The sequence below is a fragment of the Malaclemys terrapin genome, chromosome 11 (assembly GCF_027887155.1).
Source record: "Malaclemys terrapin pileata isolate rMalTer1 chromosome 11, rMalTer1.hap1, whole genome shotgun sequence".
Classification (NCBI taxonomy): domain Eukaryota; kingdom Metazoa; phylum Chordata; order Testudines; family Emydidae; genus Malaclemys; species Malaclemys terrapin.
In genome coordinates this window covers 11,390,738-11,414,055 of record NC_071515.1, presented here as the reverse complement: position 1 = coordinate 11,414,055, position 23,318 = coordinate 11,390,738, and the positions used below count along the sequence as shown (strand labels likewise).

Below are 23,318 nucleotides of genomic sequence, written 5' to 3'. Positions count from 1 at the left end.
ATCCTGAATTGTAGAGTGGAGGACGTGTAAACCTGGTGACCCAAGACGTCAAGGCGTTTAAGGTCCTTGTCTTTGGGGTGGGCTGATATTGTGGCTGTTTCGTCCTTTGTGCAACTGCATCGATGATGAGAGAGTTCAGTTGTGGGTGAGAAAATAGGAAGTCAGCGTCCTTAGCAGGAACATAGTATTTACATTCAGCCTTTCTGCAGGTTGGTAATAAAGAAGCTGGAGTTTGCCAGAGTGTGTCAGCTGGTTCCAGGAGTGCTTCATTTATAGGGAGTGCGATCTTTGAGGGTGCAGAAGGTTGAAAGATTCTGAGGAGTTTGCATTATGTCTCCTGAACCTCTTCTAGGGGGATTTCCTGACTCTTGAAAAGCTCTTGAAATTGTTTACAGTTGTCCACGTTCTATGGAGGTGGGGGGAGAGGGCTCCGTCTGGAGCAGATGGAGAATTAGGGTTCAGTGAGTCAGGATATGGTTCGTAGCTCATGTTCTCAGGAGGGGGTTCAGGTACTCTAGAAGTGGAGGGAGCTGGAGATCGAGGCACAGAGGTCTGAGGATGAGTGGTAAGAGGATGTGGCCAATGGTACCACTGAGGCCAAGGCATAGGGTTGGAGAACCCAGGTGCCGCCCACAGGGGGGTGAAGTAGGGAAACTGAGGCTGGTGGCTGTGGACTGTAGCCTGAGGTGGAAGAGGTTCCAGTGGAGGAGGAGGGGCAGGTGATGATGATTTACCTCTTGCCGTAGCAGATGTTCATGAGAGGAGTCCCTGAAGAGGGACAGGGAGGGAGGGTGGCTGTTGGGGGGTTGGACAGGAAAGGAATGCTATAGCCCATACGGATGACTTCTAGGGCTCATTTCTTCATGGTGATGGCAGCCCATTTCAGGTAGAATGGGAGAAAACGGTCTCCAAATAGATGGCTGGCTGGTGTAAGAATTGGAATGTGGGAGAGGTCTTCCAGACCCTCGACCAAGCCTTCAAATTTGTTGTTTAGAGGAAGGAACTTGAGATGCCGCAGCTGGTGGAGGTTGGCATCATTGTGTACTTTGTCTTTGTTGTTTTTCGTAAGGCCTCTGGTATTGTTGTGTATATGTTGAATATCTATTTCTCTGGTATGGTTGATACCTATATTGTCTTCTTTTTGTAGCAGGCGTATGAATGCTGAGGGATTGAAGTGTTGCCTGAGAGTCCTTCATAGTGTGCAGTACCTCATTGGTTTTGGCTGTAAACAATTTTTCTCCGTCGAAGGGGAGGTCTTCGACTGTATTTTGTATTTTCTGTGGAATACTGAGGAGTTCAACCACGAGGCCAGTCACATGACCACAGCTGTAGCAGAGGCTGTGTCAACAATGTCTAATGAGGCCTGTAGGACCGTGCGTGCAATCATTTGCCCATCAGATCAGCGATCTAAATTGTTCTTTTTTTCCCTCTGGAACTTCATTAATAAAGTCCATAAACTTTCCATAGTTTCTGTGGTTGTACTTGGCAAATAGTACTGCATAACTTGCCACTCTGAATTGAAGCGTGAAGCCTCTTACTATCCTTATCAAAGGGCGTGGCCCGAAAGTGTTGTTGTTTGCCTCTCTGGTTGGCCACTTCCACTACCAGCGAGTTGGGTGCTGAGTCTGTGAATAAAAATTCTGATCCCTTCGAGGGAACATAATACTTTTTGTCCGCTCTTTTGCAGGTTAGAGGTATGGTAGCTGGAGTTTGCCATACCATTTTGGCAGGTTCCATGATAGCATTGCCAATCAATGGGGCTATCTTTGATGAACATGTCTGTTAATTCATGTTCAGTTTCTGGCACTTCCGCCAGAGCAATTTTGAGCTCATTGGCCACTCTTGAATAAATCTTGGAAGTGAGTAAAGTTATCTGTGGTTGTTGGGAGTGGAGGCATAATTGCCTCGCCCAGTGAGGAGAATGAATTATTGTTGGTTGTTGAGGTGTCAGAAGTAGTGTCCTCTTCCTGCTCTGCCATGGGTTCATCCCTTGTCTTGGTACCTACGGTCTCTGAGGGTGGAGGTGGGGAATCTGGTATCTTCCCTACATGGGTTGGGGTGCCTGCTGTAGTGCCTTCTGTAAGACATCCAGGGATCCCAGTATGTCCAGTGACCAGGGAAGGGCATGGGTGGTCCCATCCATGAGTGACCATACCATGGTGGCATGTCGTGCGCATATGTGGACCGTGATTGTAGTGGTCCAGCTGCATAGGTGTTTTGATCAGGGAGGAATGGTGAGGGGAGAATACCCCTTCAACCTCCTCATATTTGTTGCTCGAGAGCTGTGGTGCTATCGGAGATAATTGTTGTGGTTAGATGTTGGTGCCCAAAAGAGGGAACTGCGGGGTTGAGGAGACCAACAGATCCTGAGAGCCTCGGTGGCATAGAGTGAGGTGCTGATTGCATTGGCAGTAAGGCGTGCTGAGCTGCTGTAATCTATGTGTCAGCACTCTTGTGCTATCAGCATTGGGCTGTGGCACCGTAATCAGAGCAGTTGTCGGTGCTGTCTCCTTTAGCACTGTAGACGGTGCCATGGTGGAGACGGGCAGCTTAGAACCCTTAGACTCTGCACCGGAGTGCTGGATTATGGCAGCAGATGCCACGTGGGTGGTGCCAGAGGTGCCTGGAGCATCGTAAGTGCTGATCCACGGTGCAGCCGGCACCAAGGAGAGCGATTTGGTTGGTGACCGTTTTCTGCTCGTCTCTTCTCTATGAGGAGAAGAGGATGCTCTTTTTTTTTGCAGATTTTTTGGTCTTTGGGGACTTTGGTGGTGAAGAGACCAGTGACCTATGCTGGGAAGAGGTTTCCTGCCCCAGGTCAGAGGCTGGTCTTAATGACTTTTCTATCAAAATGAGTTTCAGCCTCAGGTCTCTATCTCTGCGTGCCCTAGCTTTCAGTTTGTTACAATGGGCACATTTCTGAGGAATTTCTGTCTGTTGCCTAGGCAGGCAACAGACACATTGAGTGTGTCCATCTGACACAGGCATCGCCTCTCAGCACATGCTGCATCTTTAAAATCCTGGTGAACCAGGCCTTTCTGTAACTTAATACTAACTGTATTAAAGGAGGAAGAAATAAAAAAAGGTTTTGAAGGAACATAAATCTAAATTTAAATTATCCTAACTCACTAACTTATCTTAACAGTAGAAACTAAGACTTTTAACGGGGCTGCTGAGCTCCATCTCAGTCCAGGGATAGTTGAGAAGGAAGTGAGGGGTCCGGGTTCCATGTGCGCTAGATGAAGCGCCAACGGTGCACGAGGCAGGCACTGCGCATGTGTGACTTGTACAGACTCTGCTGCTAAAACTCTACGGGCAGAGGCGCTGGGATGCACCATCACCTGGAGCGGTGCACCCACAGGGACATCTCTTGAAGAAGAATATGAGGTTTTGCTGTTGCTAGAAAAACTGTTTCAGCCCATTAGGGGGTACGATTAGTTAAATTTTTGCATTGTCATGCTTTAAGTAAAATAATTGATTAAGGTATAGAAAAGCAGGACTCTCACTTTATATAATGAGAGTCAGAAGAGAAGCCTGTTGGAACCAAACTCTGGGACACAGATCAAAACCAAACCTGCCAGAATTCTTATATCCTGCACGACCATACCGCGCAGCAGCTGAAACCCTAGGTGAAATCCAATCCTGACTGGCCATCAGGAAAAGTCTGCCTACTTTATTGGGAGTGGTGAGCATTAGAAGCTTGGCACATGTATTTTGTTGATTAATGCTGTCATAACTATAAAGGGAAGGGTAACAGCTGTCCTGCGTACAGTACTATAAAATCCCTCCTGGCCAGAGACTCCAAAATCCTTTTCCCTGTAAAGGGTTAAGAAGCTCAGGTAACCTGGCTGGCATCTGACCTAAAGGACCAATAAGGGGACAAGATACTTTCAAATCTTGGAGGGGGGAAGTTTTTTGTTTGTGTTCTTTGTTTGGGGTGTGTTCGTTCTCGGGACTGAGAGGGACCAGACATCAATCCAGGTTCTCCACATCTTTCTAAACAAGTCTCTCCTATTTCAAACTTGTAAGTAAATAGCCAGGCAAGGCGTGTTAGTTTTCCTTTGTTTTTCTCAACTTGTAAATGTACCTTTTACTTGAGTGTTTATCTTTGTTTGCTGTACTTTGAACCTGAGACTAGAGGGGAGTCCTCTGAGCTCTTTAAGTTTGATTACCCTGTAAGGTTAATTTCCATACTGATTTTACAGAGATGATTTTTACCTTTTTCTTTAATTAAAAGCTTTCTTTTTAGAACCTGATTGATTTTTCCTTGTTTTAGATCCAAGGGGATTGGATCTGTGTTCACCAGGAGTTGGTGGGAGGAAGGAGGGGGGGATGGTTAATTTCTCCTTGTTTTAAGATCCAAGGGGTTTGGATCTGTATTCACCAGGGAATTGGTGAAAGGTTTTTCTCAGTGCTTCCCAGGGTGGGAATCTAGAATTGGGAAATGGTGGCAGCAGAACCAGAGCTAAGCTGGTAGTTAAGCTTAGAAGTTTTCATGCAGGCCCCTACATTTGTACCCTAAAGTTCAAAGTGGGGATCCAGCCTTGACATGGTGGCATAGCGGTGGGATCATTTTAAACCCAAAAGCCAGTGAGATTTTCTTTTCCTTCTAGCTGCTTGGAAAGCCGAGCTGGAGGTAGATAGATGCATATCTTATCTCTCCTTGCCTGAAGGCAGAGGTGTTAAGTTTTTTTAAAAGGTCCTTTGTTAAGAGAAGTGTTCAAATGGGCAAACAAAGCTAAAGGGAATTTACAAGCTGAATTGTTTTTTTTTCTTTTTACATCCTCGGGAGTAGCTAGTTAGAAAGTCTCTGTTAACTCAGCAGCAGCCAGAGCTGAGAGCTTCCCAGTTTCAGTCAACTGCAGAGGGGGTGACCCAGCACAAGAAAACAGGAAAATGACTACCAAAGAAGTAGCTAAAAAAATAGAACTGGCCAAACTAGAAGCAGAAGAAAATGAAAGAAAACATCAGAGACTGCTTCAATTAACAAAACTCGAGACAGACCAGAGAGCAAGAGAAGAAAAAGCCAAAAAGGAGGCCCATGAAAGAGAGATGGAGCTGGAAAAAGCCAAAGAGGAGGCTCACAAGAGAACTATGGAGCTGAAAGAAAAAGAGATGGAGCTGAAAGAGAAAGAGATGGAGGAGAGAGAAAAAGAAAGGAAGCATGAACTGGAAGCAGCAAAGGCTAAGCAGGATGCACCAGCCAATGCTAACAACCCCCCTCCAGGTACCACTTCCCATCCCAGAAAATTCCCCACCTACAAGGCAGGTGATGATCCTGAGGCCTTCTTAGAAAATTTTGAAAGGGCCTGCCTTGGATACAGCATCATTCCAGACCAGTACATGGTAGAGCTGAGGCCGCAGCTCAGTGGACCCTTAGCAGAGGTGGCGGCTGAAATGCCTAAGGAACACATGAACAGTTATGAACTTTTTAAAAACAAGACCAGACTCAGAATGGGGCTAACACCCGAGCATGCCCGTCGGCGGTTCAGAGCCCTAAAGTGGAAACCCGATGTGTCATTTACCCGTCATGCCTACCACATTGACAAAAATTGTGATGCCTGGGTATCAGGAGCAAATGTTAAATCTCTGGAAGATCTGCTTTCCCTAGTAAAAATGGAGCAGTTTTTAGAGGGTGTTCCTGAGGAAATAGAAAGGTACATCCTAGATAGGAAGCCCAAAACTGTAACTGAGGCGGGGGAGATTGGAGCCCAATGGGTGGAGGTGGCAGAAAAGAAAAAAACTAGTAGCAGTTGGAGCGAATATCAGAAGGGGCAAGCCGAAACAAAACCTTACCACCGGGGACAACCCAAGGCCCCACCCACATCCCAAGGGAAATCCCAGACGCCCTCTCACCCCACCACACCAGTCTCCACCAACCAACATTGTCCCGGTGATACCTTAGCAGGGCGATGTTTTAAATGTAATGAACTGGGACATATAAAGGCTCACTGCCCCAAGAACCCCAACCAATTACAGTTCATTACACCCCAATCACACCAAAGATCCCCAAACCCAGATGCCTCTCTCATACCCTTGGAGCGAAGGGAAACCTTGAGAGTGGGCGGAAAGAAGGTTACCGCTTGGAGGGACACTGGGGCTCAAGTGTCAACAATCCACCAATCCCTAGTGGACCCCAAACTCATCAACCCAGAGGCTACAGTGACAATTCAACCCTTCGTGTCACAGTCTGTAACGTTGCCTACAGCCACGTTGCATGTCCAGTACAAGGGCTGGTCAGGAATGTGGACTTTTGCAGTCTATGACAAATATCCCATTCCCATGCTGCTGGGGGAAGATTTGGCCAACCATGTGAAGCTAGCCAAGAGGGTGGGAATAGTCACCCGCAGCCAGGCTAAGCAAGCTTTCACCCCCATCCCTGTTCCTGAGCTGTCCACCAGGGCCCCGTCTGTGTTACTGGAGACCCAGACAAAGGTGGTGGAACTGGATCCCCTGCCAACGACTGCAACAGCCGTAGTGGATCCAATCCCAAAAACCCAGCCAAAGCCAGTCCCAGAACCGGAACTGGCAACGCAACCAGCACCAGAACCATTGCCAGCCCTGAGTCCAGCGCTTGCAAACCCGTCTACAACTCCAACACCAGAGGGCACCAGCGAGCCTGAACTGGCAGAAGCAGCAGATAACCCTACCCAAGAGGCTCAGCCAGAGCCTGAAATACCACATAGTGCACCAGCGGACAGCGGTTCACAGTCAATGGAAACAGCCCCAGCACCTGCATCGCTTCCAGAGGGACCAAGCCCCAGTCCACAGTCCAAGGAGGAACTGATGTCTCCAGCATCAAGGGAACAGTTCCAGGCCGAGCAGGAAGCAGATGACAGCCTTCAAAAAGCTTGGGCGGCGGCGCGGAGCACCCCACCGCCTCTCAGCTCTTCTAACCGATCCCGGTTTGTTGTAGAACAAGGACTTTTATACAAGGAGACTCTTTCTGGTGGGCACCAGGAAAACTGGCATCCTCAAAGACAGTTGGTAGTTCCCACTAAGTATCGGGTAAAGCTCTTGAGCTTAGCCCATGATCATCCCAGTGGCCATTCTGGGGTGAACAGAACCAAGGACCGGTTGGGGAAGTCCTTCCACTGGGAGGGAATGGGCAAGGACGTTGCTAATTATGTCCGGTCTTGTGAGGTGTGCCAACGAGTGGGAAAGCCCCAAGACCAGGTTAAAGCCCCTCTCCAGCCACTACCCATAATTGAGGTCCCATTTCAGCGCGTAGCTGTGGATATTCTGGGTCCTTTCCCAAAGAAGACACCCAGAGGAAAGCAGTACGTACTGACTTTCATGGATTTTGCTACCCGATGGCCGGAAGCAGTACCCTTAAGCAACACCAGGGCTAAAAGTGTGTGCCAGGCATTAACAGACATTTTTGCCAGGGTAGGTTGGCCCTCCGACATCCTTACAGATTCGGGAACTAACTTCCTGGCAGGGACCATGGAAAACCTGTGGGAAGCTCATGGGGTGAATCACTTGGTTGCCACCCCTTACCACCATGAAACCAATGGCCTGGTGGAGAGGTTTAATGAAACTTTGGGGGCCATGATACGTAAATTTATAAATAAACACTCCAATGATTGGGACCTAGTGTTGCAGCAGTTGCTTTTTGCCTACAGGGCTGTACCACATCCCAGTTTAGGGTTTTCACCATTTGAACTTGTGTATGGCCGCGAGGTTAAGGGGCCATTATAGTTGGTGAAGCAGCAATGGGAGGGGTTTACGCCTTCTCCAGGAACTAACATTCTAGACTTTGTAAGCAACCTACAAAGCACCCTCCGACACTCTTTAGCCCTTGCTAAAGAAAACCTAAAGAATGCTCAGGAAGAGCAAAAGGCCTGGTATGATAAACATTCCAGAGAACGGTCCTTCAAAGTAGGAGACCAAGTCATGGTCTTAAAGGCGCTCCAGGCCCATAAAATGGAAGCGTCGTGGAAAGGACCATTCACGGTCCAGGAGCGCCTAGGAGCTGTTAACTATCTCATAGCCTCCCCCACCTCCAACATAAAGCCTAAGGTATACCATGTTAATTCTCTTAAGCCCTTTTATTCCAGAGAATTAAACGTTTGCCAGTTTACAGCCCAGGAAACAAATGACGCGGAGTGGCCTAAAGGTGTCTACTACGAAGGAAAAAAGGATGGTGGCATGGAAGAGGTGAACCTCTCCACGACCCTTGAACGTCTGCAGCAACAGCAGATCAAGGAGCTGTGCACAAGCTTTGCACCAATTTTCTCAGCCACTCCAGGATGGACTGAACGGGCATACCACTCCATTGACACAGGTAATGCTCACCCTATTAGAACCCCACCCTACCGGGACTCACCTCATGCCAAAACTGCTATACAAAGGGAGATCCAGGACATGCTACAGATGGGTATAATCCGCCCCTCTAAGAGTGCATGGGCATCTCCAGTGGTTCTAGTTCCCAAACCAGATGGGAAAATACGCTTTTGTGTAAACTACCGTAAGCTAAATGCTGTAACTCGTCCTGACAACTATCCAATGCCACGCACAGATGAGCTATTGGAGAAATTGGGACATGCCCAATTCATCTCTACTTTGAACTTAACCAAGGGGTACTGGCAAGTACCACTGGATGAACCCACTAAGGAAAGGTCAGCCTTCGTCACCCAGGCAGGGGTGTATGAATTCAATGTACTCCCTTTCGGGTTGCGAAATGCACCCACCACCTTCCAAAAACTTGTAGATGGTCTCCTAGCAGGATTGGGAGAATCTGCAGTTGCCTACCTCGATGATGTGGCCATTTTTTCTGATTCATGGGCAGAGCACCTGGAGCACCTGGAAAAAGTTTTCGAGCGCATCCAGCAGGCAGGACTAACTGTTAAGGCTAAAAAGTGTCAAATAGGCCAAAACAAAGTAACTTACCTGGGGCACCAGGTGGGTCAAGGAACTATAAATCCCCTACAGGCCAAAGTGAATGCTATCCAAAAGTGGCCGGTTCCAAAGTCTAAGAAACAGGTCCAATCCTTCTTAGGCTTGGCTGGATATTATAGGCAATTTGTACCCCACTACAGCCAAATCGCCGCCCCGCTGACAGACCTAACCAGAAAGAAACAGCCAAATGCAGTTCAGTGGACTGATAAGTGTCAAAAGGCCTTTAACCAGCTTAAGGCAACACTCATGTCTGACCCTGTGCTAAGGGCCCCAGACTTTGACAAACCGTTCCTAGTAACTACAGATGCGTCCGAGCGAGGCGTGGGAGCAGTTTTAATGCAGGAAGGACCAGATCAAAAATTCCATCCTGTCGTGTTTCTCAGTAAAAAACTGTCTGAGAGGGAAAGCCATTGGTCAATCAGCAAAAAGGAATGCTATGCCATTGTGTACGCGCGGAAAAAGCTACGCCCATATGTTTGGGGACGGCGTTTCCAACTACAAACAGACCACGCTGCGCTACAGTGGCTTCATACCGCCAAGGGAAATAACAAAAAACTTCTTCGGTGGAGTTTAGCTCTCCAAAATTTTAATTTTAAAATACAACACATTTCGGAAGCTTCTAACAAAGTGGCTAATGCACTCTCCAGGGAAAGTTTCCCAAAGTTAACTGGTTAACAATTGTTCTTGAAATAAAACATATTGTTAGTTTTTATATAATCAGTAGTATGTCTAAAGGTACATGTGTCTTATTAACTTCTCCTAAAACTCCAGGAAGAAATCACAGCCAGTGTGAAACCAAACGTCCAGCACTATCTGTGATTTGGGGGGCGTGTCATAACTATAAAGGGAAGGGTAACAGCTGTCCTGTGTACAGTACTATAAAATCCCTCCTGGCCAGAGACTCCAAAATCCTTTTCCCTGTAAAGGGTTAAGAAGCTCAGGTAACCTGGCTGGCATCTGACCTAAAGGACCAATAAGGGGACAAGATACTTTCAAATCTTGGAGGGGGGAAGTTTTTTGTTTGTGTTCTTTGTTTGGGGTGTGTTCGTTCTCGGGACTGAGAGGGACCAGACATCAATCCAGGTTCTCCACATCTTTCTAAACAAGTCTCTCCTATTTCAAACTTGTAAGTAAATAGCCAGGCAAGGTGTGTTAGTTTTCCTTTGTTTTTCTCAACTTGTAAATGTACCTTTTACTTGAGTGTTTATCTTTGTTTGCTGTACTTTGAACCTGAGACTAGAGGGGAGTCCTCTGAGCTCTTTAAGTTTGATTACCCTGTAAGGTTAATTTCCATACTGATTTTACAGAGATGATTTTTACCTTTTTCTTTAATTAAAAGCTTTCTTTTTAGAACCTGATTGATTTTTCCTTGTTTTAGATCCAAGGGGATTGGATCTGTGTTCACCAGGAGCTGGTGGGAGGAAGGAGGGGGGATGGTTAATTTCTCCTTGTTTTAAGATCCAAGGGGTTTGGATCTGTATTCACCAGGGAATTGGTGAAAGGTTTTTCTCAGTGCTTCCCAGGGTGGGAATCTAGAATTGGGAAATGGTGGCAGCAGAACCAGAACTAAGCTGGTAGTTAAGCTTAGAAGTTTTCATGCAGGCCCCTACATTTGTACCCTAAAGTTCAAAGTGGGGATCCAGCCTTGACAAATGTTAATAAATGTACATTAAGGATATTTATTCTATAAAGGCTCTTTCACTGGGAAAAGATCCCGTTAACCCATAGAGGGCCATTGCACGGAGTGGGGGAGGATAAGGCTCTAAATTTGTGCAGGCAATAAATGCCACTAACAATTGTGAACTGGTTTGTGCTGTGTCTCACAGCAAACTGACGACTATGAAATCGTCATGTTCCCTGTGGTCCTTTTTGCAGCTCTGGAAGTACTGGAGAATCGTGCATCCTATACTTGCAACGCTCATAACAATCATGCAGATTCTATGCTTCTGTGAGAGATAGCAGACAGCAAGAAGTCCAGCACAGGATCATGGGAAATTAAAAATAAGCTCAAAATTATGGGATAGAGTTGATATGATGATATGGGATGGAGAACATTGCATTATAGGAAGTTGACCCCTTGCTCCCAGTCACATCTGTGAGACTCGTTTCTGCCCCACCATGCCTTGCCAAAACTACCCAAAATATAGTGTGCTGATGGTGGAAGGTTGCTCACTGGGGTATCTACCCATGTGCACTGACGCAAGCACTCCTAGTGATTATGTGCAGAGGGGAGAAAAGGACCACGTATGTACGTGCACAAACCATGTACTAAATGAAGCGGCTGTATGCGGACACAACTTGCACTGGCAACATTTTGTAGTACAGAAATGGTCACAGTGTTATCCAGCTTCACTACATGTTGTCCAAAGGAGTGGGGAGGGGAAAGACAACTCCTTCCATACAACTCTCTTTTTTCAGGCCCTACTAGCCTTGATTTTCTCTCTCTCTCCTGCTGCTCCCCCCTTGCACTTCCTCCCTATGCTCTTTTATCTAATCTCCTTGTTACTGGGTTAATTAGCTCATTAGCTTCACTGCCCCAGTCTGATCTGGTAATGAGGAGCTTCTCTCTTAATCAGGCCCTGCCCAGGGCCTAATGGGTTAAACAATGACGAGAGCGCTGGTTCAATTGCTGATTCCCAGCACTCTGTCACAAACTCCAAGAAAAGACTCTGAACAGGGAACCCTCAGGGCTGAGCTGAAATCAATGAACCACCCTGATTATGAAAAGAGACAAAAGCCTGGGACTCTGTAAGGGTACGTCTACACTACGAGAGTAGTTCGATTTTACTTAAATCGAATTTGTGGAACCGATATTACAAAGTCGAATGTGTGTATCCACACTAAGGACAGTAATTCGACTTTGTGAGTCCACACTAACGGGGTAAGCATCGACATTGGAAGCAGTGCACTGTGGGCAGCTATCCCACAGTTCCCGCAGTCCCCGCTGCCCATTGGAATTCTGGGTCGAGCCGCCAATGCCTTCTGGGTAAAAAAATGTGTCGAGGGTGCTTTTGGGTAACTGTCGTCATCCATCCATCACTCCCTCCCTCCCTGAAAGCGCCGGTGGGAAATCAGTTTGCGCACTTTTCTAGTCAGTGACAGCGCGGACGCCACAGCACTGCGAGCATGGAGCCCGCTGCGACCATCGCTGCAGTTATGGCCGTTGTCAACACCTTGCACCTTATCATCCACCTTTTCGAGAGGCAGATGCTGAGAAATCGGGCGAGGCTACGACAGCGCGGTGAGGATATTAAGTCTGAGAGGGGCATAGACCTCTCACAAAGCACGGGACCCCGCACCGTGAACATCATGGTGGCAATGGGTCATGTTGATGCTGTGGAACGGTGATTCTGGGCCCGAGAAACAAGCACGGACTGGTGGGACCACCATAGTGCTGCAGGTCTGGGATGAATCACAGTGGCTGCGAAACTTTCGGATGCGGAAGGGAACTTTCCTAGAACTTTGTGAGTTGCTGTCCCCTGCCCTGAAGCGCAATGACACCCGGATGCGAGCAGCCCATACTGTCCAGAAGCGAGTGGCCATAGCCCTCTGGAAGCTTGCAATGCCAGATAGCTACTGGTCAGTCGCGAACCACTTTGGCGTGGGGGTTGCTGTGATGCATGTAGCCAACGCAATTGTTGAGCTATTGCTGTCAAATGTAGTGACCCTTGGAAACGTGCAGGTCATCATAGATGGCTTCGCTGCGATGGGATTCCCAAACTGCGGTGGGGCCATAGATGGAACTCACATCCCTATCCTGGGACCGGACCACCAGGCCAGCCAGTACATTAACCGAAAGGGCTACTTTTCAATGGTGCTGCAAGCATTGGTGGACCATAGGGGACGTTTTACAAACATCAACGTTGGATGGCCGGGCAAGGTTCATGACGCTCATGTTTTCAGGAACTCTGGTCTGTTTAGACGGCTGCAGGAAGGTATTTACTTCCTGGACCACAAAATAACTGTTGGGGATGTGGAGATGCCTATAGTGATCCTCGGGGACCCAGCCTACCCGCTAATGCCCTGGCTCATGAAGCCCTATACAGGCGCACTGGACACTGAAAAAGAACTCTTCAACTACTGGCTGAGCAAGTGCAGAATGGTCGTGGAGTGTGCTTTTGGACGTCTCAAGGGGAGATGGAGAAGCTTACTGACTCGCTCTGATCTCAGCGAAACCAATATCCCCATTGTTTTTGCAGCTTGCTGTGTGCTCCACAATCTCTGTGAGAGCAAGGGGGAGACCTTTATGGCGGGGTGGGAGGTTGAGGCAAATCACCTGGCTGCTGATTACGCCCAGCCAGACAGCCGTGCGATTAGAAGAGCCCAGCGGGACGCGCTGTGCATCTGGGAGGCTTTGAAAGCTAGGTTCCTCAGTAAGCAGGGTAACCTGTGACTATTAAGTTTGTTTCAAGAGAAGCTGAACCTGCCCCCGTTTCTTTACCCAGTTAATGTTGACTATCCTCTCCAGTTACATACCCCGTTACCCCCTTCCAACACACGTTTAAAAATAAAATAAATGGAACTTTGTTAATGAACACCATTTTCTTTATTACTTTTCGGGACTCTGTGTGTAGGGGCTATGTGACTTTGTGGTGGGGGGAGGACGGTTACAGATCCCCTGCTGCGTGGCTCTGTCATCCAGGCTAAGGACCGCTGCATAAGATCTCTAATCGCCCTCCCCTGCCACAAACTCACATAGCCCTCCTCCCCCCCCCACAGAACATGAAAACCACCTCCCAGACTGACCAGGGTGCCTAGTGACTGCAATGTGTGTGTGACCTTCTGCTGAACCTGCCCCCGTGTCTGTACCCTGGTAAAGGTGACTGTCCTCTCCAATTACCAACCCCCTTCCGCCCCTTCAAACACACTCTCCTCTAAAAGAACATGACTGAAACAGTAATGAACAGAAACGTATTCTTTATTAGCAACTACACAGTTAGGGGATGACACTGGGACAGGGGCTTGGGTGAGGTGCTTTTGGAGTGAAGGAAAGGACTTATCAAAACTTTGGGAATGAGAGCCGTCTGGTACTTGAGCAGTCTGCAGGGGTGGAGTGACAGTTTTCACGGCCCCTGCCGCCCCTCCTTCTTGGGACTTTGGGTGAGGGGGGTATGGGACTTTGTGGTGGGGGAGGGCGGTTAGAGATAGACTGCAGCAGGGCTCTGTCTTCCTGCCTCCTGTCCTGCAGAACATCCACAAGGCGCCGGAGCGTGTCCCTTTGCTCCCTCATTAGTCCAAGCAGCGTTTGAGTCGCCTGCTGGTCTTCCTGCCGCCACCTCTCCTCCCGTTCGCCGTGAGCTCGCTGCTATTGTGACATGTTCTCCCTCCACTAGGTCTACTGGGCCGCCTCGGGTCGGGAGCAGCCCATAAGTTCTGAGAACATGTCATCCTGTGTCCTTTTCTTTCTCCACCTAATCTGCGCCAGCCTCTGGGAGGGGGATGCCGGGGTAGGTCGGGAGACAGTCGCAGCTGTGGGATGGGAAAAAGGGAGTGAATTCCTCACAAAGATAAATTTTTGTGAACAATGAACATAGTCTTTCTCTGTGAACAAGACCATGCACAGCACCTATCACATGCGCACTCAGGACAAGGTCGAATTTTCGGCCTTCGCATTCAGTGCCTGGGGTCTTGCAGTGGAGATCAGACAAGTGGGGCAGGACAGCAGAATTCGGGTAGCAGGGTGACATGGTAAGCCATAAAAGTGCCCACCTTTCAAGTTCAAAGCAATGCTCCTAGCGTTGGCCAGTTCCTGCTGCCGGCAATCCGGCAAGCAAGAACTCTGCCCCTGTCGCACCCCGTCGTGGCTGTCCCCGGGAAAGATCCCTGTATGCTGCCCCTCTCCCGTCTCCACTGCGTGGCTGTAAACTGCCGGTTACAGTTATGCAAAGGAGCAGGCAAGCAGTCCCAATACTAACATTCCACTAATTCAAAGCAGGTTACCATGAGCGACATCACTCTGCTGAGGATTTCTGAAACAGAGAAAGACCGCATGCTGCGTGAAAGTCAGCAAAGACCAGGGCCGTATGCTGCCATGCTCTGCAAGGCAATGATCCCAGAGTACTTGATGATAGCCTGGCGCGGAAAAGTTTCCTACCACGGAGGACACAAGAAGGCTGCTCTCCCCAGGAACCTCATGCAAAGGCTTTCCAATTACCTCCAGGACAGCTTCGTGGAGATGTCCCATGAGGATTTCAGCTCTATCCCTGGATATATAGACCGTATTTTCCAGTAGCTGCACTGGCAAGGACTAAAAATTAGAGTGCCTAGGGCAAACTAATCATGAAAACCCCATTGTTAATATTCCTGTTCTGTTCAAAATAAATGTTTACATGTTTAACACACTTACCGACTGATCCTTCCCCTGATTCAGGGTCCGGGTTAACGCGTGGGGAGGGTTGGTAGGGGATCTCTGTGAGGGTGATGAAGAGATCCTGGCTGTCAGGGAAATCAGCGTTGTAAGCGCTGTCGACTGCCTCATCCTCCTGATCTCCTTCCTCATCTTCCCCGTCCGCTAACATGTCCGAGGAACTGGCCGTGGACAATATCCCATCCTCAGAGTCCACGGTCAGTGGTGGGGTAGTGGTGGCGGCCGCACCTAGAATGGAATGCAGTGCCTCGTAGAAACGGCATGTCTGGGGCTGGGATCCGGAGCGTCCGTTTGACTCTTTGGTCTTCTGGTACCGTTGTCTCAGCTCCTTGATTTTCACGTGGCACTGCGTTGCATCCCGGCTGTATCCTCTCTCTGTCATGGCTTTTGAGATCTTCTCGTAGATCTTCGCATTCTGTTTCTTGGAGCGCAGCTCCGAAAGCACGGACTCATCGCCCCACACAGCGATCAGATCCAAGACTTCCCGATCAGTCCATGCTGGGGCCCTCTTTCTATTCTGAGATTGCATGGTCACCTCTGCTGGAGAGCTCTGCATCGTTGCCAGTGCTGCTGAGCTTGCCACGATGTCCAAACAGGAAATGAAATTCAAACTGGCCAGACAGGAAAAGGAATTCAAATTTTCCCAGGGCTTTTCCTGTGTGGCTGGTCAGAGCATCCGAGCTCGGACTGCTATCCAGAGCGTCAACAGAGTGGTGCACTGTGGGATAGCTCCCGGAGCTATTAGCGTTGAATTCCATCCACACCTACCCTAATTCGACATTCCTCGTCGGGGAGGAATACAGAAATCGAATTTAAGAGACCTCTATGTCGAACTAAATCGCTTCGTTGTGTGGACGGGTGCAGGATTCATTCGATTTAACGCTGCTAAATTCGACATAACCTCCTAGTGAAGACCAGGCCTAAGAGAAGAACAGCCACAAGGTGTTATCCATTACAGAGGCCGCATTGCCAATGTGAGTGTCTCATGAAAAGCGGATCCCAGATCTCTGGACTGGACAAGTGCAGTAAGGCCTGACCAGTAGGGGAGGAATACATTATTGGAACGGAACTGGGTAATAAGTGTAGGCTCTAGATTAAGTTTTATATTTTTTCTTTTATCTGGAACCTTGCGTTTCCAATCCCCTTATTTGCCTTTAGTTTGGATCTTTGCCTTAAGCCGAATTAAATACACTTCTACTTGGTTTATTATAGCCAAGACCAAGTGCCTGACACTAAATAGTGTGTTAAGCGGAGGGGAGGCTGGCGACCCTGGGGTGCACTGCTTTCCATCGAGGCAGCGGATCGCTGTAGAGAGTGGGTGCCCAGAAGGGAGTGGGCACTTCAGTGTAACAAGGTGGGTGCATTAACTGTTGGCTTGCAGAGGGAACACATGGGGCTCATAGAGCAGAGCGGTGTGCTTGTGCTGCCAGCAGCCGGCAGGTTTGGGAGAACTTCCCCCGATGGGCACAGCCAAGGCTCTCTCACGCTGCATGCAGCTGGTAGTGATTCACCCCAGGCACCTCGGGAACCCCGACAGCGTCACAGTGAGATCCTGGAGAACCCGCTCCTAGCTAGCCCCTGGCTACTTCCTATGTCTGCACAGGGACATGAGCCACAGGTAGGGCAAATGGCTTCACCTTTGGCCCCTTGTGCCAGGCTGTGCATCCTTTCAGCATTCAGTGGGGTTTTTACCACATGCGGTTTGACAACGGGTCTCTCATTCCCAGCATCTCTCCACCCAAGTAATGTCCCCCCAGTAACGAATCTGTGCACACCGGACATGTGCATAGCGCCTGGGATGGGAGCTCATCCTCCAGCTCACCCTTTAGCCCAGAGGAGATGGCTGTGAGATTGCTTTCCTCTGGAAGTTCAGTCACATAGCTCACTAGATGAGGCTGAGCTACAGGCAGCCTTCTTGGCTGGACAAAGGATGGCTGAGCCCCTCGGTCCTCGACACACCCCATCTTCTCCAGCCTTGAGCAGCGCACCCCTGTATGCTTGATTTTCCTGCAGATGCCACATGTCAGGTTTTCGGGATCCCTTGGAGCTGGTCTACCCCCATTTCCTGTCACTCCTGGTTTCGATTTACTTGAATCCCACTTCTGGGGTGCCCCTGTGTGACCCCCCCCTTTTGGCTCCCCAACTTGGTCCAGTCACCCTTTGTTTTTTTCACTATGGGTCCTACTATCCACAAACTCATCTGCCAACTGGAATGTGCTACACGGATCCTCAGGCTTCTTGTCCACTAACCACATTCAAAACTCATGGAGACACATCTCACAGAGTTGCTCTAACCTCACCAGGTCATATAAACTTTCCAGCATAGTGGCACCTGCACCTTTACCCCCTTTGCAGAGATATTTTGCCACCGGGGCAGTAGTCTCCATATACAGTAAACTCTTATATAACGCATGTTCATAGAGCGTGTTTTTGACATAACGTGGTTTTCCTTTAGTAACCCATTTTTATGTTGCGTGCACTATTTTTATATAGCGCATGCTCATGGGAGGGAGTTAGGGCATGGGAGGGTGCTCGGGGTGCCGGATATGGAGGGGGCGCTCGCCTTGGGTGGCTCCCCACAAGTGGCTCCCCATGCCTGTTGTTCCTGGTGGAGGTGGAGGCGCGACCAGGGGGCTCTGCACACTGCCTCTGCCTGCAGGCGCTGCCCCTGCAGTCAGCACTCAGGGAGGGATGGGGCGAGCGCACGGAGCCACCTAGCTGGGTCTCTGCCAGGAACAGGAGGCACAGGGAGCCACCTGAGGTGAGCACCCCCCCGGATCCGGCACCCCGAGCCTCCTCCTGCACCCCAACTCCCTGCCCTGAGCACCCTCCAACATGTACAACTTTGTCATGTCTGGGAACCTAAACCCATTTTTCCCCATTTATTCTTCAGTTTATATAACGTGTTTTTATATAACACCCGGTTTTCTAGGAACGTAACTACCATGTTATATAAGGATTTACTGTGAATTACACCCTGGGTCTTTGCATATCTCCAAACCCTTTTTATAAGCCACAGGTATCAATTCAATCTTAAGCAGTAGAGCCCCTTTGAACTGTTCATAGTCTCAAGTATCAAATCCATCCATTTGGGTATATACCTCTATCACTTTGGCATTGAGTAAGAGGTAAGACAGTGGAGTCAGTCCACAGGATCAACCTGGTTCCAGTCACAAGCCTTCTCAAAGGCAGTGAGATAGGCATCTAGATCCCCCTCTCCTTAAACTGGGCCAGACATTTGGCATCTAGGCTCCTATGGACCTAGTTTCCTGTGATCTCACCCCACTTTCCCCTATAGGGGACTTTTTGCTTCTCCATACCCACTTCACGCTATCGCTGCTCTTCCTGGTTTTTCCTCTGCTTCTCCTCGTGTTTCCCCTTTTTCCTCTCGATAGAATCTCTCCCTTTTACAGTCTGCTAATCTCTGTTCCTCCATCTGAAGCTCCTTTGCTTTCCGCTCCAACTCCCACTGCTTCAACTATAGCAAAGGGGGAACGGATCGTCAGGATGTCCCCCTGCTGCTGCTGCAGGTGTCTCTGTGGCCCTGGGACTCTCTCGAAATCCCACCTGGGTTTAGACCTTGATTCGATCATCCTTATCCAGCCATGCAATCGGCTGAGCCTTGTGTAACTTCTCAATACTTAACGCTCTCCCACCGCACAGCTCTGTGATGCTCTTCTTAAGGAGGTGGATATACTCCATTTTCTTCCTCTTTCCTTTGACTAGTCTTGTTTTTGTTACTACAAGTCACTTATTGCAAAATCCTCCTGTTGCATTCAGAATCCCACCAGCTGCCACCAACTGTCATGGATCCTCCAGGTCTGTCCTATACCTCAGCTTTTAAACAATCTCTTAGAGGAACCCCTTCAGTGTGCCAAATCCCCAAGGGCCCTACTCTTCCCTCAGGGTAGGCCATGGAGCTTCAATGCCTCTGAGACTAAGGGTATGTCTACACTACGAAATTAGGTCGAATTTATAGAAGCTGGTTTTATAGAAATCGATTGTATACAGCCAATTGTGTGTGTCCCCACATAAAATGCTCTAAGTGCATTAAGTCGGCGGACCGCGTCCACAGTACCGAGGCTAACGTTGACTTCCGGAGCATTGAACTGTGGGTAGCTATCCCACAGTTCCCGCAGTCTCCGCCGCCCATTGAAATTCTGGGTTGAGATCCGAATGCCTGAATAATGCAAAACTGTGTCACGGGGGGTTCTGGGTACATGTCGTCAGGCACCTCCCGCTCCATCAGAGCAATGACAGACAATCGATTCGCGCCTTTTTAGCTGGGTTACCTGTGCAGACAACATACCATGCCAAGCATGGAGCCTGCTCAGCTCAGCGTCACCATATGTCCTCTGGGTGCCGGCAGACGTGGTACTGCATTGCTACACAGCAGCAGCTAATTGCCTTTTGGCAGTAGATGGTGCAGTATGACTGGTAGACTTCATTGGCGATCTGGGTGCTGGCAGACGTGGGGCTGCATTGCACACAACAGCAGCCCCTTGCCTTTTGGTAGAAGATGGTATATTACGACTGATATCCGTCATCATCGTACTGCAGTGGCTGTCAATCATGGGCACCTGGGCAGACATGCTCAGTCCTATCCAACAGTCTCGATGATGATGGCTATCAGTCGTATTATGCTATTTTCTGCCAAGCATCCAGAAGACGCTGAGGGCTATCAGTCATGCTGCACCATCGTCTGCCAGCTTAAGATGTAAAAAATAGATTTGTGCTGTATTCATTTGCTTCCCCCTCCCTCCGTGAAATCAACAGCCTGCTAAACCCAGGGTTTTGAGTTCAATCTTTCGGGGGGGGGGGCATTCTGTGTGACAGTTGTTTGTGTTTTTCCCTGATGCACAGCCACCTTTAAGATTTTAATTCCCTGTACCTGTACGCCATGTCATCACTCGCCCCTTCCTCCCTCCCTCCGTCCGTCAGATACTAGTTTCGTGCCTTTATTCAGACCAGACGCCATAGCACTGGGATCATGGAGCCCGCTCAGAGCACCGCGGCAATTATGAGCACTATGAACACCACACGCATTGTCCTGGAGTATATGCAGAGCCAGGACATGCCAAAGCAAAACCAGGACCAGCCGAGGAGGCGATTGCAGTGCGGCGATGAGAGTGATGAGGAAATTGACATGGACATAGACCTCTCACAAGGCACAGGGCCCAGCAATGTGCAAATCATGGTGTTACTGGGGCAGGTTCATGCTGTGGAACGCCGATTCTGGGCACGGGAAACAAGCACAGACTGGTGGGACCGCATCCTGCTGCAGGTGTGGGACGATTCCCAGTGGCTGCGAAACTTTCACATGCATAAGGGCACTTTCATGGAACTTTGTGACTTGCTTTCCCCTGCCCTGAAGCGCCAGAATACCAGGATGAGAGCAGCCCTCACAGTTGAGAAGCGAGTGACGATAGCCCCGTGGAAGCTTGCAACGCCAGACAGCTACCGGTCAGTCGGGAATCAATTTGGAGTGGGCAAATATACTGTGGGGGCTGCTGTGATCCAAGTTGCCAGGGCAATGAAAGACTTGGTGATATCAAGGGTAGTGACTCTGGGAAACGTGCAGGCCATAGTGGATGGCTTTGCTGCAATGGGATTGCCAAACTGTGGTGGGACGATAGACGGAACCCATATCCCTATCTTGGCACTGGAGCACCAAGCCACCGAGTAGATAAACCTCAAGGGGTACTTTTCAATGCTGCTGCAAGCCCTGGTGGATCACAAGGGTGTTTCACCAACATCAACGTGGGATGGCTGGGAAAGGTACATGATGCTCGCGTCTTCAGGCACTCTGGTCTGTTTAGAAAGCTGGAGGAAGGGACTTTCTTCCCGGACCAGAAAATAACCGTTGGGGATGTTGAAATGCCTATAGTTATCCTTGGGGACCCAGCCTACCCCTTAATGCCATGGCTCATGAAGCCGTATACAGGCAGCCTGTACAGTAGTCAGGACCTGTTCAACTACAGGCTGAGCAAGTGCCGAATGGTGGTGGAATGTGCATTTGGACATTTAAAAGTGCGCTGGCGCAGCTTACTGACTCGCTCAGACCTCAGCGAAAAGAATATCCCCATTGTTATTGCTGCTTGCTGTGTGCTCCACAATATCTGTGAGAGTAAGGGGGAGACATTTCTGGTGGGGTGAGAGGTTGAGGCACATTGCCTGGCCGCTGATTACGTGCAGCCACACACCAGGGCGGTTAGAAGAGCACAGCAGGGTGCTGTGCGCATGAGAGAAGCTTTGAAAACGAGTTTTGTGACTGGCCAGACTACGGTGTGAAACTTCTGTTTGTTTCTCCTTGATGAACCCTCCGCCCCACCCTCCCACCCGGTTCACTCTACTTCCCTGTAAACCAACCACCCCACCCTCCCCTCCCCGTTCGAGCACTGCTTGCAGAGGCAATAAAGTCATTGTTACTTCACATTCATGCATTCTTTATTAATTCGTCAAACAACTAGGGGGATAATTGCCAAGGTAGACCGGGATGGGTGGGGGAGGAGGGAAGGAAAAGGACACACTGCAGTTTAAAACTTTAACTCTTATTGAAGGCCAGCCTTCTGATGCTCGGGCAATCATATGGGGTGGAGTGACTGGAGGCCCCCCCACCGTGTTCTTGGGCGTCTGGGTGAGAAGGCTATGGAACTTGGGGAGGAGGGCTGTTGGTTACACAGGGGCTGTAGCTGCGGTCTCTGCTCCTGCTGCCTTTCCTGCAGCTCAACCATACGCTGGAGCATATCAGTTTGATGCTCCAGCAGCCGGAGCATCGACTCTTGCCTTCTGTCTGCAAGCTGATGCCACCTATCATCTTCAGCCCGCCACTTGCTCTGTTCATCCCGCGATTCAGCCCGCCACCTCTCCTCTCGTTCATACTGTGCTTTTCTGTAGTCTGACATTGACTGCCTCCATGCATTCTGCTGTGCTCTTTCAGCGTGGGAGGACATCTGGAGCTCTGTGAACATGTCATCCCGAGTCCGCCATTTTCGCCTTCTAATCTTCACTAGCCTCTGTGAAGGAGAAACATTTGCAGCTGGTGGAGGAGAAGGGAGAGGTGGTTAAAAAAGACACATTTTAGAGAACAATGGGTACACTCTTTCACGTTAAATTTTGCTGTTCACATTACACAGCACATGTGCTTTCGTAACGAGGTCGCATTTTTCCTCTTATAGTGAGGGCCTGCCGGTTTCGTGTGAGAGATCACTCACGCAGTGCCAGGCAGCAGATTTCGGCTTGCAGGCAGCCATGGTAAGCCACAGTCTTTTGGCTTTTTTAACCTTCTTAACATGTGGGAATGGTTTCAAACAGTAGCGCCCTCATTTCCCATACCAAGCACCCATTGGGTTGGCCATTTAAAATGGGTTTGCAATGTAAAAGGAGGGGCTGCGGTTCCCGGGTTAACATGCAGCACAAACCCAACTAACCCCTCTTGCCCCCCCCCAATTCTCTGGGATGATCACTTCACCCCCCCCCCCCCCCCCGCGTGGCTAACAGCAAGAAACATTTCTGTTCAGCAGAGCAGGAATGGGCACCTCTGAATGTCCCCTTAATAAAATCGCCCCATTTCAACCAGGTGACCGTGAAGGATATCACTCTCCTGAGGATAACAAAGAGCAATAAGGAATGGATGTTGTCTGCATGCCAGCAAACACCAGGACCATATGCTGCCTGCTTTGTTATGCAATGATTCCAGACTACGTGCTACTGGCCTGGCGAGGTAAAGTGTCCTACCATGGCGGACGGGACACGGCAGCCCTCCCCAGAAACCTTTTGCAAAGGCTTTGGGAGTACATGAAGGAGAGCTTTCTGGAGATGTCCCTGGAGGATTTCCGCTCCATCCCCATACACTTTAACAGACTTTTCCAGTACCTGTACTGGCCGCGATTGCCAGGGCAAATTAATCATTAATCATTAAACACGCTTGCTTTTAAACCATGTGTAATATTTACAAAGGTACACTCACCAGAGGTCCCCTGTGTGCCCTCAGGGTCTGGGAGCACGCCTTGGGTGAGTTCGGGGGTTACTGGCTCCATGTCCAGGGTGA

General features: G+C 49.3%; 2 protein-coding genes across 2 annotated transcripts in view; both read right to left on the bottom strand.

The window, feature by feature from the left end:
• The window catches only part of LOC128845533 (zinc finger protein 436-like), an 80,936-nt gene that overhangs the window by 18,151 nt on the left and 39,467 nt on the right, over window positions 1–23,318 (bottom strand). The gene's annotated exons all lie outside the window — the stretch shown is intronic.
• On the bottom strand, window positions 13,802–21,525 carry LOC128845538 (uncharacterized). Its single transcript, XM_054044335.1, has 2 exons — window positions 15,248–21,525; window positions 13,802–14,370 (listed from the first exon to the last, which is right to left on the bottom strand). Exons 1-2 carry the CDS (start codon window positions 15,822–15,824, stop codon window positions 14,237–14,239), a joined length of 711 nt encoding a protein of 236 aa, XP_053900310.1. The 5' UTR covers window positions 15,825–21,525; the 3' UTR covers window positions 13,802–14,236.

Bases quoted from the DNA above. Each gene is read 5' to 3' on its own strand.
- LOC128845538 (XM_054044335.1), bottom strand. From the start codon at position 15,824: ATGCAGAGCTCTCCAGCAGAGGTGACCATGCAATCTCAGAATAGAAAG. The intron at 14,371-15,247 runs GTAAGTGTGTTA...CCCATCCCACAG, and splicing joins ATCAGGGGAAGGATCAGTCG to CTGCGACTGTCTCCCGACCT.